The sequence below is a fragment of the Schistocerca americana genome, chromosome 1 (genome assembly GCF_021461395.2).
Source record: "Schistocerca americana isolate TAMUIC-IGC-003095 chromosome 1, iqSchAmer2.1, whole genome shotgun sequence".
NCBI lineage: Eukaryota > Metazoa > Arthropoda > Insecta > Orthoptera > Acrididae > Schistocerca > Schistocerca americana.
The window spans coordinates 379,055,590-379,073,551 of NC_060119.1; the positions used below are offsets into that span (position 1 = coordinate 379,055,590).

General features: G+C 36.5%; 1 protein-coding gene across 4 annotated transcripts in view; it reads left to right on the plus strand.

Annotated features, from left to right (window-relative positions):
* LOC124600874 (aftiphilin) overlaps positions 1–17,962 on the plus strand; it is a 61,353-nt gene that overhangs the window by 15,168 nt on the left and 28,223 nt on the right. For all 4 annotated transcript variants that reach the window (XM_047136198.1, XM_047136199.1, XM_047136200.1 and 1 more), the window contains one exon: positions 964–1,200. In XM_047136198.1, the coding sequence (XP_046992154.1) occupies positions 964–1,200 (237 nt within the window). The remainder of the gene's footprint in view (positions 1–963; positions 1,201–17,962) is intronic.

Sequence of the window (17,962 nt, forward strand, 5' to 3'; positions counted from 1 at the left end):
CACGTGGTTGCTTGTCTTACTGTGAGTGAACCTATTTCTTGACTGAAGGTACATGACATGGCAGTATGACCCTGCACAGCCAAGTTAATGGTGTGTCTGTCCTCTTTCACGCTAGTCGCATGGGGCTGTTGAGAACCTGCTTGACATGCTCATCTTCAATCCATCGATTACGTATTTGCAGGAGAGTCGTGGGGCAGTGTGAGCAGCAATATCATGTAATGATGAACTGCAGTCTCCATAGGCCACAATCCTACTGCTGTCGAATTCTGACAGGTGCTGGCACTTCTGCTTCTTACTTGAAATATAACATGATCTTCTCATAAACAGCTGACTTTCATATGATATTTCAAAATGATAAACCTGCTACATAATCTTTCTACATTTGTGTTACTTGGATAAGGAACAGTGAAAGCCCTCTGACAACCCTGCCTCCATCCTTGCTACCCTCCCTGTTTTCCTTTCCCCGTTGCTTCATAACCTGGGTTGTGAGTAACTGAATCCACTTTCCCTTCTTCCCTTTCTTTCCCCTCTCTCCTCCCTGGTGAAGGAACAAAGTTCCGAAAGCTAGGAACATAAATTTTCGGCTCTGTTTTTTGTGTATCTATCGGCTGTACTGAGCTGAGGTAAGTACTGGCCAGCCCCTCTATCTCTTTGAATGTACGAACTGAGTGGTGTACAGTGTATGAGCTGCTGATGTGTTCAAAACTGTTACAGTTTTATTTGTGAAACGTAATACTATTCATCACCTAGTGTTCTTTGTATGCTTCCTGTCTGTGATGTATCGATGCGCCCCCCCCCCCCCCCCCAAAAAAAAGCAAACTAGCGCTCTCTCTCTCTCTCTCTCTCTCTCTCTCTCTCTCTCTCTCTCTCTCTCTCATCACTACATGTGTGTATCTGTACTTGCAGTTTGCAGTTACATGTGTATTCACGTCATTTGTAATATGTTGTTGTTGACTCTTCCAGGTGGTACTGTCGTTGGAAAGCAAGATCCTAGCGTTGTTTCGCAGCTGCAAAGACACTCCCACTGAGGAACATACTGAACAGACGTGGCTTCCTCTAACAAATTACTTAGAAGCCTCCCAAAGTATCTGGGCTCATCTGAAAAATATAGAAACTACGCATGCTTTGTCTTACCAATGGGCAGGGTCAACTTCAAATAAATTACTGCTGTCTGCTCTTGGTATAGATTCACGAAACCTTGTAAGTATAATTTTAAAAGAAATCGTGTACTAGTGTATGGTCTGCGAGTGTGAGCTCTTCTCACTTATCTAATAGCAAACAAAAGTTTATAAAGAACTGTAATTCAGCTTTGATGTCTAATAACTAATGGAAGAAAAGATCTGGTTAATACCTAGTGGGACATTTCAGAAATTTACTTCATAAACAGTAATGCTAATTGTAATTAAATTTGTAGCACTTTCTTTTTTCTCTTGTGCGTCTCTCATTAGTGGGGATACAATACACTCACATATGTTCCATTGCCACTTGTGGTTCACAGCATATAGAATAGAACACATTTATGTGGTAGCAGTAGTTGAGACACTAAACTTTTATTTGGGAACACTAGTACTCAAATGCTATAGGTGATAGTTATTGAAGCTACCTTAGCTCACGTCAGGTGAATGTTAGGTGATTGCTCCAGCAGCTACTCATTTCACTTGGTCTTACCTAGTGTGCAGTTACAGTAATATCCCGATAGTGTGCTACTAATGGGACAACAAGCTGACTCATCCCTTTTTCTGCAAGATAGTATAAATATCTTGTTTTCTATAGGCTTTTTGCACAGTTGTTTCAACATATTTCAGGCATTACTACAAAGACACAAAGGAATTACAGACACTGGGTGGGAAAGGGATTGCTTTAATTCAGTGGTGAAAGTTGAAAATTTGTGCTGGACTGGACTTCGAACGCATGTCTCCTGCTTACTAGGTAGATGCACCATCCAGACACAGTGGTCATCGAAACTGTGAAATTCTCAATTTATCCACACACTACACATGTAGTGCCCCTTGTGCATTATCCTCATTACCCTTGGTATGTTGCCAATTCCCACAAGAGTTTGCCCTGGTGTGTGTCTGCACTGAAGAGGCCATTGACTGTATTGCCTTTGCGTCTTAATTCATACTGGCTGTTAGATCAAAATGGTGTTTGTTCTTTCGGACATGTAAAAAAAAAATAGACACCACATATATACATTAATACAAAGTTTGATTACTGCACTCAATTAGGTAATCATTTTTGATACTGTTATTACTAGAATAAATTGCTCCAGAATGAGTCTTTCACTCAACCATTGAGTATGGGGGTTTTGAAACTTCCTGATAGATTAAAACTATGTTTTGAAACTTCCTGATAGATTAAAACTATGTGTCATTCCAGTATGAATAGTAGTCCACCTCAAACTTCCCAGTAGATTAAAACCATGTGTCAGACAATACTCGAACCTGCAGATAATGCTGTAAACTCCTGAGCTGTGCAGGTATGACCCTCAGTGTGCTCTCACAGCTGCAGTTGTGAAAGGTGAGGTTCTGCATTGGAGGCAAAGAGTTTGTTTTAATCTGTCCTGAAGTTTCGGATTAATTGCTGTTGACTGTGTGAAATGGACACATTTGCTAGAGGCTGGAAGGTCAAAGCATAAGCTAACAGTCAAGAATTTCTCAGACAGAAATTTGGTTAACTAAAAAGGAGAAGTACCCAAAAGTGGGATCAGCTTTTTGAAACCATCTATAAGATGATGTAGATTAAGATCTCAGGCATCAAACCCTGCAGCCATTTACCCCGATGGGGTTTTGTTCGATTAATTGATGGAAAAAAATCGATATTTTCCATGATGCTCAAAAATAACCTTAAAAAGTTTTATTGTATGGATTGGTTGCATGGTGTAATGGATAGAGTAAGACTTTGACATGCAGAAAGTCATGGCTTCGAATTTCATCAGGTACTTTAAATTTTTTTATTTGTAAATCTTTATCAAAATACTTTCATCTTATTTTTATTCAATGAATTGAATTAAATGTATTTTCATTTGTATTTCTTGTCACATCATTTTAATCATCATATAAACTTCATTTGCTCTCATTTTTCTTTCTGTCATTCTTTTTCTGCTTGAAGTCTTTGTTCGCGTGATTTTAATTAATTTTATGTATTAATTTTGATATTTTTTATCCTGTTTTTTTTACCCATGTTGTTGCATTTGCTATTTCTATTCTTTGTTTTGCTTTAATTTCATTTTGCTTATAACCTCTTCTTTCATTTGAATATTCATCTGCGTTATTTTGTCTGTACTACAATAGGAATTTTTTTTGAGCAAGCAGTAAAGGAAGCAAAAAAAAAATTCAGAGTAGGTATTAAAATCCATGGAGAAGAAATAAAAACTTTGAGGTTCGCCAATGAAATTTTAATTCTGTCAGAGGCAGCAGAGGACTTGGAAGAGCAGTTGAACGGAATGGACAGTGTCTTTAAAGGAGGATATAAGAAGAACATCAACAAAAGCAAAACAAGGATAATGGAATGTAGTTGAATTAAGTCGGGAGATGCTGAGGGAATTAGATTAGGAATTGAGACACTTAAAGTAGTAAATGAGTTTTGCTATTTGGGGAGCAAAATAACTGATGATGGTCGAAGTAGAGAGGATATAAAATGTAGACTGGCAATGGCAAGGAAAGCGTTTTTGAAGAAGAGAAATTTGTTAACATCGAGTATAGATTTAAGTGTCAGGAAGTCGTTTCTGAAAGTATTTGTATGGAGTGTAGCCATGTATGGGAGTGAAACATGGGCGATAAATAGTTTGGACAAGAAGAGAAGAGAAGCTTTCAAAATGTGGTGCTACAGAAGAATGCTGAAGATTAGATGGGTAAATCACGTAACTAATGAGGAGGTATTGAATAGAATTGGGGAGAAGAGGAGTATGTGGCACCACTTGACAAGAAGAAGGGACCGGTTGTTGGGACATGTTCTGAGGCATCAAGGGATCACAAATTTAGCATTGGAGGGCAGCGTGGAGGGTAAAAATCGTGGAGGGAGACCAAGAGATGAATACACTAAGCAGATTCAGAAGGATGTAGGCTGCAGTAAGTACTGGGAGATGAAGAAGCTTGCACAGGATAGAGTAGCATGGAGAGCTGCATCAAACCAGTCTCAGGACTGAAGACCACAACAACAACAACAATAGGAATTTAGGCTATGTTTTACATCTTTGTACGATGATTACCATCCAGAAAAATACACGTATTGCAATGAAAAATACATTTTTGACACCGTTACACAGTCAGTATAAATAGATCATTTTGTCTTTTATTTTTACTAATAGATTGGCATCTTCTTATATTTAAATGTAATAAAATTCACATTTATGAAAATTCTTAGTGGAGAAACGATGATGTAAAGACAAAAGGAGAACAATTAAAGAAGTATATACAATGTTTAAAACAATGTGACTAAGGAATACAAATAGGAAATTACATTGAAACCATTTAACTGGGTACAAACAATGAGGAGTTATTTCAATAAAGATTAAAAAATAAAAAAGTTTAAAGAACCTAAGCGATTCGAACCAAAGAACCGCTGCATGTTAACACATTACCCTACCCATTACAACATGCAATCAGTCTCCACAGTACTACTATTTTAACACTAAAATCTATTTATAGTTAAAATCAAAGCAATTTTATTGACATGTTTCAAAAATTACAAATTTGTTTGTGTGTGTGTGTGTGTGGGGGGGGGGGGGGGGGGCAGGGGGAGGAGATTGGGGTATGGGGAGGGGGTGTCCTGTTGGTAGTTTCTGCTGATTCTGCAAACTCATTGTTATGTCATTATGACTCTGTTATACTGTAAATTCCTGTTATGTTTGGCAGTGCAGTTGCAGCTCACCACAATTTATAAAGAAATCGACATTTCCAGTGTGATGTGGACTAATGATGTAAAACCAAACATCAAGCCTAAGCTGTTACCCCCTTATTCACAAACACAGAAAATGCAACAACGCTACATAATGAAACAGTATAGTAGGTTAAAACACAATTTATTTTCAATAAATGTGTTACCACCAAAATGAAAACATGTAAATCAAAATAATTATTTGATGTGTAACAGCCAAATATATTTGAACCATCAAGAGCAAATATGCTTCACACCAACAAATACAAGAGTTTGAGTCCTGTTAGACGCTATTGCAATCTATAAGGAAAAAGAATCGTAAATTAATTTTCACTCATAAAATAAACATCAGATTTATATAAGGCAATATCGTGTCCACACTAATTGCAGGCATGTGTACTAAACTGCCAGTCACTACTGCCTGGCAGCAGCCCAGAAATGTTTACAAGTGGCCACACTATTGCATATTTTCATAAAAGGTATGCATGTAATCTATTGGAAATAAGTGTGGATCCACTGCATTTCTGTCACACAAGGAATCAAGTTAGATATAACAAGATACATTTGGCTTCGTGGATACATACTTTTTGTAAGTAAGCTCAGTGCTTCAGAAAGTTTAACTAGTGAACTGATACTGGATACATGCCTGTTCCAAATTTTACTAGAATGTCAAAACACCATTTTGAATATCTAATACAAACAATTGGTCCAAGAATGGCTAAAACCAATACAAATATGAGAGAGTATATATTATCAGTTACAACCTGGTTGGCGATCAGCCTTTAGGTTTTAGCAACTGGTGATTCTGACAGGAGTATAATATACCTCTTTAAACTTCACTATTTGTCAATGGTACAAGAAACATGCAATGCTTTGATAGAAGGCCTGAAAGATTTTACCATAGGAAGTTTTAAATAAAAATAGTTTTTATTTTGTTTTTGTTAACTGGCATACACTACTGTTTAACACTATCAATTCCTACTTCAGGTACCTCTTGAAGAAATAATCTGAAACTCATGGCATCAAATGCAGACCACAAGTGCTTCCACACTTCCTATGCAACTTTGTTGCCTTGCATTTGGCACAGATTTGAGGTCTTCAGAATTTTTTATATCTTTCATCAAGTGTGAGTCAGAGATAAATCTCATTTGCAAAATTTATAGTTCTCTCATTTGTCTACTTCCCTTGCTGTCTATAACAAATTCCTGACAACGAATAGCTACAAAATATGTGGCTATATGTACATGCACAAATAATCGAAGAAAAGTGAAACAATTTTGTTTTCATTCAGACACTAGACTGTGAGAGAAGTAGGAATCAAAGGTGAAAGTGAGAGAGAAGCATTTGCACACAAGGACAGAGATAGATATTGCCTTGCAATATGAAATACTCTTCACTCTTGCTGGACAGCACTGGCAATCCCTCAGCAATATGTTGGCAACAGCCTGCAGCATCAGCAGTATAGCGAAGCCATACTGTATAATTACCATCTATTGCAGTCACGTTTGAGCATTGTTGATGGCAACACTATTGTGGCCAAATATTGCCATTAAATGCAGACCATCTAAATGCGCCTCTAGAGTTGATGGCTTTTTAGTCCTAGAGTTTCTTTGTGGGGTTGGAAAATTATAGGGGGAAACTTATGGTAAATTTGAGCTTGAAGTCACTTTGAGTCCTCCTTGGCCAGCAGAGCATTGCCTACAAAGGCTCTGATTCATAGTTCTGATCAAATTTACGATTCGAATCAGTCAAAATAATTATCAGTAAGAACACGGGATAAAAAAAGGAAGTGCAAAATAGAAATATGTCTGAACATATTTGATGAACAAATGTTGAAGAGTTGTGAATTATGATTTATTATTCACATTATACATATTTTTAAATCATTCATTTCAGGTACAAGAGACCCATCTAAAATTTGTGTTACAATTTTACCATGCTCAAAGTACAAGAAATGCTAACAGTAGCCTAATTTTAATGTAATCTCCTATTAGGGCCAGAAAGGTTAATCATTAATTCTAGTACCAAGGTACACTTTGCTCAAATTATCTGTTCATCTTGCATGAATTCTGCTGGTGAATATTAGCATTCGTTCCACAAAACTCCATGTAGTTTATACTGGGTAAGGTTTGGCGTGTTGGTTTATTATAAATTTTGTCCCCTTGTAGTTAGATGTCTGAGCATACAGTTTCAGTAGGTATGTGGGAAGCATTAAATTATCGTTCTTTATTGAGTTGTACATGTGACCAAAACAATTTATACGTTGTGTAAGAAGATTATAGTTGCATATCTGTATATGGATAAGTCAGGTCTAAATTTCTGTTGAAATCATGGGTAACAAGATACTTTTAGCCGAGCAGTACACATATATCTAACAATTTTCTTCTGGATCTTCAGAATCTAACAGATGCCACTAGCTGTTATTGTAAAGTTTTAATTATCACTTCAAGAAATCCAGCTGTGACCATGAAACTGGTGATGATGTTCCTTCTGCACATATTCACCCTTCAACATGACACATGCCATTCTCAGTGGTGGCTGAGTCAGTGGAGAACTTGGTTGTAGGTATCTGCATTTTGGCTGTTCGAGAAACTGTTCACATTTATCACCATCTTGTGCTGGAAATGCCTGCCAAACAATAGTTTCTTCATCCAACGAAGAAGGAATAAGTTACTAAGTGCCATTGAGGAGAATGTGGGGAAGGGCAATATTTGGTAGCCCAAAGAAGCAGCGTCTGTGTATGTGCAGTCATGGAGCAAAAACGCCTCATGATATTTCGTCTTGATAGCATTAAGTAACCTTGATCAGAAGATTTTGATAGCACGTTCCTGTGATGGATATCATGGAAGAAGTGTTCTGTCAAATGTGTTAGAGCAGAGTTTGGAGAATTTCTCAGGGGAGAGGAAAATTAACACACAAATGTAATCATGTACTGCTCTTCACTTGGTCACTTGGTTTGCATCTGAATGCATCTGGTACAAGCCTGCTTGCTCCAGAGGCATCCAGTTGACTAAAGGAATAACAATCCTTTATTAGTGATTTCCATCAAAAATGTGGTCCCTCATCTGTCTTGTCTGGGTCCTTCCCATCCCTTGGAGCCTGTGTTACTGGCGAGGCACTGCTGCTAATGCCTGCGAGCAGGCAACATAGAAAAGCTATGGAGCCCAAGAAACAGCTGTAATTGGCTGATGCCTTGTCCCCATAACTCAACTCACTGAAATGTCAATCAAACGGTTATTTTAACTGAAGTATAGTACTAAACAAAACACAGTGCCCACTTTTCTTTGCTAAAAACTCCATAACACTCAACTCCATGATCTCAGGCAGTGATGAAATGACATCACGACCTGACTGTTGAGCACTTCGTTGAGATTGTTTCAGTCTGAAAGTTAACTATTTGCCTCTTTATAGAATCTGACATTGTTGCCAGCATTAGAAGCATTATTCAACACAGAAATATGCTTTAGACCATGGCCTAAATGCTCTTATAAAAAAAAAAAATCACCATTGGTTCTTCATTTGCATTCTGCGTTGAAGTACTGTGCATTTTATAGGTGCTTGTTATTGCTGATTTTAATTTCAGTGTTAAATGTATTGCTTCCTGTCTCTTTTTCATGCTATAACTTTAATAGGTGTCCACTTTCTAACACCATGTATTGTTTCACAGACATTTACACCAATATTTAGCCTATAGGCACAGTGATAAATGAATAAACAATCAGGAGATTTTAGAATAGTGTTTTCAACATAAATGTGTAGAGTGTAGGGAAGCAAACATATTCCATGTTCTCTTATGTATTGAGCAGTTTTATACTTCTGACATGGAGTATACTTTTCCTGTAGTCAGTTACTCAAGACTTCTTGTGTTTCTTTATTCATGTGCAGAATGAATTACTTCAGAAGTTCAGCGTTTAATATGTGCTTTCAGAGAGAGAATGAATCAGACCTCCCTCATTAATGTGTTATGATGTTTCTTTAAATTGTCAGAGATGAATGCAAGGTGGTTTCTTGGAAAGACCAAAGTATATTAGCTCCACTTGGATTCAGTCTGATGTAGCACTTAATATCCAATGACCATATCAAGCACTAACGAAATGTTAAGTGTAACCTTCCTTCTTACAGCAAGATCTTTACTTAAAGTAAGCATAAGTCAAAAATTTCATGTCTGTGCTTACCAGAGTTAATTCTGTTATATATGTTTACATATCTGCAATCTTATTAATATACTTTTATTGATTATGGTTATTTTTTTTTCAATGTGGTTAACAAGAAATTTATTGGTTGCCTTTTTTTTCCTGTTAAAAAAATCTTGGTTGTGAGGACATGCATTCTACGAACTCAGTTTCTGTGAGACTATTTTATGTATTACATATGTGCATGACAAATGTCACGCTAATCTGTCTTGTACTGGAAAATATTGGCAATGAGCTTGTGTAATATAAATAATTTTCTGCAACAGATGTCACAGCCAGCCTGTTGCTGTACTACTTGTGTACATAAGTACAATATTTCAAAGTACAGAAATAATTTTGATTAACACAGTTCATTGTCAATACGTCCCAGAGATGGCAGCACCGTACGGCAGATGGAATTTTACCGTCAGCGGCGAGAATGAGAACTGTTTTAAATACTTACAATGGCGACGTTTTCCTTGAACAGCGTGCAATCATGCGTTTTCTGAGTTTGCGTGGCATGAAACCAATTGAAATTCATCGACAGTTGAAGGAGACATGTGGTGATGGAGTTATGGATGTGTCAAAAGTGCGTTCGTGGGTGCGACAGTTTAATGAAGGCAGAACATTGTGTGACAACAAACCAAAACAACCTCGGGCTCGCACAAGCCGGTCTGACGACATGATCGAGAAAGTGGAGAGAATTGTTTTGGGGGATCGCTGAATGACTGTTGAACAGATCGCCTCCAGAGTTGGCATTTCTGTGGGTTCTGTGCACACAATCCTGCATGACGACCTGAAAATGCGAAAAATGTCATCCAGGTGGGTGCCACGAATGCTGACGGATGACCACATGGCTGCCCGTGTGGCATGTTGCCAAGCAATGTTGACGCGCAATGACAGCATGAATGGGACTTCCTTTTCGTCGGTTGTGACAATGGATGAGATGTGGATGCCATTTTCAATCCAGAAACAAAGCGCCAGTCAGCTCAATGGAAGAACACAGATTCACCGCCACCAAAAAAATTTAGGGTAACCGCCAGTGCTGTAAAAATGATGGTGTCCATGTTCTGGGACAGCGAGGGCGTAATCCTTACCCATTGCGTTCCAAAGGGCACTACGGTAACAGGTGCATCATACGAAAATGTTTTGAAGAACAAATTCCTTCTTGCACTGCAACAAAAACGTCCGGGAAGGGGTGCGTGTGTGCTGTTTCACCAAGACAACGCACCCGCACATCGAGCTAACGTTACGCAACAGTTTCTTCGTGATAACAACTTTGAAGTGATTCCTCATGCTCCCTACTCACCTGACCTGGCTCCTAGTGACTTTTGGCTTTTTCCAACAATGAAAGACACTCTCCGTGGCCGCACATTCATCAGCCGTCCTGCTGTTGCCTCCGCGTTTCCAGTGGTCAAAACAGACTCCTAAAGAAGCCTTTGCCGCTGCCATGGAATCATGGCGTCAGCGTTGTGAAAAATGTGTACGTCTGCAGGGCGATTACATCGAGAAGTAACGCCAGTTTCATCGATTTCGGGTGAGTAGTTAATTAGGAAAAAAATCGGAGGCCTTAGAACTTGAATGCACCTCATATATACCATTTTATTCTACATCTATGAAGTAGTTTTATGAAATTTTGTCTTTTATTATACCTACATCTAGATGGTATAAGGTCCATAAATCATCATGAAACATAAGCCCTTTTATGTCCTGTATTGTTGACATAAGTCATGTATTTACTTTCTATAGAAGAATATTAGTGAAATTATGAGTAAATTTTTGGCAGTTGTAAAATGATATATCGTTCTAGTGATGCTTTATATTTAAAAATAAATTATATCTTAGGTATTCAGAAGAGTTTTTATGTGAGAGATATTGTGCATTATGTAGATATGCAGTTGTAATGTTGTGTGTTGTTTTTTGTTTATCATGGTGCTTTTTTTTCTCGTTTGGTTTCTTTTATGTCAATAAAGTTTTCCAGATAATTTTGACATAATAGAAAAAGAAGAGCGATAAACACAACATGATAAACAAAAAACAATAGACCACATTAAGATCACCAATCTACATAAAGAACAATATCTCTGGCAAAAAAACATCTCTGACTACCAGAGATATAATTTACTGATAAACATAAAGCATCATTACAACAATCTGTCATTTTACTACTGTAAAAAAATAACACAAAGTTTCACTATTATTCTTCAGTAGAAAGCAAATGGATGACATACGATAACAACATATTACTTATGTTGCAAGATGGTTTATGGACATCACCCTATCTAGACATAATTATAACATAATGTAAAACCTCATAGTACTATTACGTAGATGTAGAATAAAATGATGTATAAATATAATACCAACAGAAACATTTGATGATGATACATATGCCAAAACATGCTTGTCGTGAACTTAGGTAATCAACAAGAAATGAACAATCTGCAGCTAATTTTGTCAAAAGTATAAAGAATATGTAATATAGTGATCTTATACAAGTTTTGGGCCCAACAGAGAAATAGTTCATTTTCATTGTAGGATCACAGGCTCTAGCTTCCCATGGTCGCAGTTTTTCTTTGCACACTTCAGTTTTTCTTTGCACACTTCAGTTTTTCTTTGCACACTTCAGTTTTTCTTTGCACACTTCAGTTTTTGTAGGTTCATTGATATCATCAGAACTCTACTTTCACATTGTAATAGAGCTCATTTGCTCCAAATCTATTATTTCCTACCACAGGTTTCCAAGATAAACTACTGTAATACAATATGGGATAGCTATAATTCATTTATTTTAGTCAATCTGGAGATCTTAAAACCAAAAAGCATCTACAGTCCCTGATTTTCTTCCATTGCAGCATAATGCGCTTGATGGCCCAGAACCCCAGCTTGATCATGGTTGAAATAGTGGAATGGTGATTCTTAGTCTACGCACAACTGGACTGTTTCATAAGAAGCGTTTTCAGTTTCCTATAAGTGCAGCATTAAGTTTGTTGGCACACATCAACAGATATAAGAAGATGACAGAATGCAGTTACATGTGGAAGTTATAATCAAAGTGGTTAGTGTTGTGATGTATTTATTTAACTGTGCAATCTGTAAAATAGATCGTTATTCAGGTCATCAATGGTAGTTCACAGTGGTAATGGCACAAGTATTCATAAAATTTTAAGGTTTGTTCTTATAAAATTGTCAGATCCTAAGTAGTGAGAAGAATGTCCTTACAGCTGCCAAAAATAATGTTTTGAAAATACTGTACTGCAATCACTGTTTGTTAACTGTCTGAAAATAGTAGTTTCTTTGCTGATTAATCAGGTTGTTGATTATGATAATAAATACAAAACATAGTATTTATGGAGACTTTAGGAGCATTATTAATTAAAACACAAAGGAAAAGTGTTGGTTCCTGTTGAAATATATTATTAAAAGTCAGGTTGCACCTGGAATTTGATGTACAGATACCTCAGAGAAGTAAGTCATTCAACTGAAAATGAAAGGTCAAAACAATGTTTTTCTCGGTGCTTTTGAAAGAGAATCAGCAAATTAGCAAGTGGGAGTAAATACAGAAAATTGAGGAAAGGTGACAACATTGTACCTAATTTGTATTCACCAGGGAAAAAGGAAAAGCAGCAATAAAAGGGCTTTTGGTGGATTATATAGAGGGATCAGATGGGGCAACAAGAGTTAGAAAATGTTACAGCTAGCACTTAGAAGAAACACTAATTGTTTCAGCACTTATAATTATTCCAGTTCATGTGTGTAAAAGAATCGGGCATTGTAAATAACTTGGCCATAGATTTCTGGAATTTCAGAAGATAAAACTGATAGATATGGTTGGTGAGTCACCACTGTGTCTATTGTTGTAATAAACATTTTGTACATTTGTTGTGTGTGTTTGAAGGCAGGATATCCATTGTTGTTGTACGTAATTCATTTTCAGATGATTCCAACCAATGAATTATAGCAAGACAGTAGGTATCCATTGAGTTATACATTTGAAGTAGGTTACATGTCCATTTAGAGTTCTGTTATCTTGCCGAAGAACAATTGTACATAGACTGTCAAAATAGTACAGGTTCTTTCACGAGTGACTTTGTACAAGACTCTTGAGTGAATTTTTACAAGATTACAACAGTGTCATTACAGAGATCAGGTCATGGTGTTTTATTGTAAAACTGGAGGAATGCTCCAATAGGAAGTACTTTTTTTGTGTGTGCTACGTGGTGGATGGGAGGTAGTGATTCAGCACGAACAGATGAACAAGACCATTAGCAAAGCTGTTTAGTGTGTGCAGCTTTACTGTAAGCAATGTTGTCATTCAAAATCTGTCTTAGGAAAATTATAACTAGTTACATATTGATACTATTGGATCATTAGGAGATGATATGCTAGTGATGAACATGTGATCGTTTAGGTTAGAATAAAAGACCAAATGCTGCTAACTACTGGACTTACAAAGTAAGTTTAATACATTACTTGGACATATAAAACAATGTGTAGCAGTGTGTATATAAAAAACTCATCTTGTACAAGAAATTCACCATACATATACCATGATTATGAAGGACGGAGGATTGACAGAGAACGTTGAGAAAACTTCAAAGGAAGACAACTCATTATATATTGTCGTGAAGTAGGGGATCCAGTGTTTTTGATATGGTGAGCAAATTAGGGTTGTAATAATTAAAACAATCATATTCTTCATTGTGGTGAAATCTCTTAACAAAATGATGTTCACCAAATTTCTCCTCCAAATACCAAAAATTTTGTCAGCTCCCACCTACATAGGAAGAAATGACTATAAAAGTGGATTAAATATAGTCATAATGACAATAAAACATTTATTTACAATGGTTACCAGTTGTGGTCAGAATGTAATCATTTTCAGGCCCTTTATACCATGATGGTAGGTAGTGGTGGTGGTGAATGGAGCAGGTGTCAACGTTCATCGAGTCATAATACTTGCTCCATTCATTGCCACCACCTACCATCATGGTATAAAGGGCCTGAAGATGGTAACATTCTGATCAAAATCAGTAAACATTGTATTGTATAGTGTTTTATTGCAACCAAGACTGTTTTTAATCCTTTTTTAAAGTACTTTCAGCCAGACTGCTGTTTCTTCATGAGAAATGCTCTAAAAATAATAGAATTGACCATCATGATAAAATAAGATAAATGACAGCCCATACAGAAAGATTTAACTTTTCCTTTTTACCTTGTGTTGTTAGATAGTGGAACAGCTGAGAAAGAGCCTAAAAGTGGTTCAGTGCACCTTCTGATGAACATTCAGATGTAACTTGCAGAGTAATCATGTAGATGTAGATATGATAAATTTTTTTGGGTGATACCATAGACAGTTCAAGCAAATAGTTATTTGCTGTGACAAAAATCCTCACCTGACTTAAAGTTTAAATTGATACATCTGTCACTGCCACGTTTTGACATGACACTAATACAGTTTGTCAATTATCTTTTCTAAAAAAAAGTAACGAGCAGAAGCCTTTCTAATTTTGATTCGTAATACTTGCTTTGTCTCTCTGTTGGTGAGTGATTTATAGAATTAATATTGTTTTTTGTTTTCACTATTTTTCTTCTTTCTCTTATTTTCACACTTTTCTGCCTTTGTTTCTTTGTTTCCTTTCTGTTGTTCATCATAATCAGTTTTTGGTTTGTGGCTATAGTCATAGGAATTAAAAAGAAGTTGCATTTTGCAAAAGCAGCAGAAACATAATCCTATAATTTAGTCATCACAGCTTCCTCCTTCTTCACCTCCTACTATAGTCTGTCTGTCTCTAATGACTGTCATCAGCAGGGTGATAATATGTATTTGTCAACTTTCTTTAATGATGACTGCAATTCACTTTCTTGTTTAGACATTTTCTGTTGGCCCCATTTACTATCTCCTGTCATTACTCAGAACCATTTGTTGTCTGTAATCAGGACTGAGACACTTGTACTTCTGTTGATCTTGTCTGTTAGCATCTTTTTCCGCAGTATATATAACAGCGAAAGTTTTATGCATTTCATTGGATTATTTTCACTTGTTGCTGGGAATGAACTAATTAAATTATTGGAATGTAGAGTAATACTGTGGATTGATTGCAATATTCATTAGAGGTAGTGGAACCAAAAAAGTTAGTGATTCCTGTAATGAAGAAATGTAGTTTATGCACAAGCATATAAGCTCTTCAAATTTTAATTTGTATCCAAGTGATTGTTCATCCATTCAGTTGACAAGCAATTAGTCATATCTATCTGCAGGATGTTTTTTCCTTTTTTTGTCACACTTTGCTTTCTTTTTGCTGTATGTCCTATGTTGTACTTAGAAATGTATGTTTACACATAAGCATATTCAGATATGTGATATTTTAGCAAATGGTTTTAAAAATTTATTTCATTCTTAAGAAAAGTTTTTGAATGGATTTCAATACAGAAATAATTTAAACATTTGTACCTTTAATGACAGTGATTTATTTATGTTGTTTGTTCTGTATGTCTTGTTTTCACCTGCTTGGTATCTCATGAATATGATCATAAATTTGTTGTACGATTGAAAAGTATCAATTTGAGAACCGAGGTTTCCCAGTAATCACCTATGTCTCTAGAAAGTTTCTGAGGGAACACACTGTGTTCCGAGAGATTTGATATAAAGTACAGAGTGTATTGTGGCTTGAATTTTCTCCTGTGAACCCAGAGATCAAAATTTTTGGAGCAAACTTTTCTGCTATATTTGTCTCAATCATTCAGGTATATGAGAAACTTTTCTCTGTAGTTTAATGATTCATTGGCTGATGCAAAAATATTTGAAGGTTTTAAGAAGTCCCAAAGTTATCATTTTATTTTCAGTGACCATGTCTGACATGATCATTGAATATTTACAAATGGCTTATTGCAGTGCACTATTTAACTAATCAAAAAAGCAACACTGATGAAACTGTTCCTTTTGAAAGTACACTGTTCTATAGATTTTTAACATTACTCTTAGTATAACTGATTTAACACTGACTGTTAGTGCTAATAACTACATACTTTATTAAGTAATCATAAATATCATCTTGTCTTTTTCATACTTTTATTTTTGTGATATGGTTAGTCACAATAATGAATGAACAAGTGTGAATAATTTGAATGTAGCCTTTAAACTCATCCACCCATTGAGCCCATCAAAATGGAGAACCTACAAGAGGGTGGGGGGGGGGGGGGGGGGAGGGGTGGAGTGTGTCAGCATATATGTTAACAAGAGACAAGGAAATCATAGGGCTGCCAACTTTAATCAAGTAAATTAGAAAGAAAAAAGAAGTTATACTCTCTATTACAAAAAAATAATTGTTGTTTACCTGCTTTTGGCAGCTAATAATTACTTGATTGTAATGGTATTTTTCAAAGAAAATATTTACCTAAATCTGTAAATTTAGATCCTGTTTATAGCAAATTTCTATTTGTCATGCAGCATTACGACAAACACTAATGCTTTCCACATAGCTAAGAGAACTATCCAATCACTGAATCTAAATATTCAGATATTTAGTACAATGACTGGCTAGTGAGATAAATTTTTTAATTTTCTTTTTAGTCGGTAAGGACTGCCAATTTCCTGCTTTACGTTAGATGGGAGATTGTTGAATATGTTCCCATAAGAAAATATAACTCCATTCTGAACCCTAAAGGAGGGGACAAATTCAACAGGAAAAGAAGTTTGTGTCTGTAATTACAACTGTGTATATCACAGTTCAGCTGAAACAAATTTTTTTTTTCAGAAACGAAAACCAGTGCAGAGTAAATGTACTAGGAAGTGAGTGTAAGATTTCAAAGATCCTCAAAAAGGCTCTGGCAAGAAGTACTTTTGCTGTTGGCTTCTACTGTAAAAGCATTTTATGAATTTTAGGTATAGTGCCCTAGAAGATAATTCTGTAAGGTTACAGCTAGTAAAATATGCAAAATAAACAAGCACTGTTTGTCTTTAGATCAGCACCATGAGAGGTGCTTCTAAGGACCAGTAAATTGAACTGTGCTTTTGGTTATTATTGTGTTCTCTCCACTTTAACTAATTATCCAACTGCACCCAAAGAAATCTTACATATGATGTTCCATTAATGGGATGACCATTGATGTCTACTTTGGGTGATAACAGGCTATTATTGCTAGTTTGAATTGCACGGTACAAATCTTGTCACGTCTTATTGTCTCTGTGTCATCAGAAAGCATTACAGTTTTATGAATCACCCTTTAAATTCATTGGGAGATCATTTATGTAAAACTTTCTGGCTGATTAAAACTGTGTGCCAGACCGAGACTTGAAGTCGGGACCTCATTCTGGAAACATCCCCCAGGCTGTGGCTAAGCCATGTCTCCGCAATACCCTTTCTTTCAGGGGTGCTAGTTCTGCAAGGTTCGCAGGAGAACTTCTGTTAAGTTTGGAAGGTAGGAGACAAGGTGCTGGCAGAAGTAAAGCTGTGAGGACGGGGCATGAGTCGTGCTTGGGTAGCTCAGTTGGTAGAGCACTTGCCCGCGAAAGGCAAAGGTCCTGAGTTCGAGTCTCGGACCGGCACACAGTTTTAATCTGCCAGGAAGTTTCATATCAACGCACACTCTGCTGCAGAGTGAAAATCTCATTCTGGATCATGTATGTAGGTCAAGAACGGTGGGCCTTGTACCAATCCTTGGGGGACCTCACATATTATATTCCCCCATTATGGGTTAGTTTCATGCCTGTGACATAGCCTGTCAATTAGATCCTCTGCATTCTGTTATGAAGATAAGCTCCATCTCTGCAAGACAGATACCATTAATATTGTGGCACTTCAGTATGCTAAGTAGAATTTTGTGATCAACACAATGAAATACTTTGATAAGGTCACAAAATACACCAACTGTATAACTTTTCTTGCCGAGTTCTGCTAATGCTTTGTTTG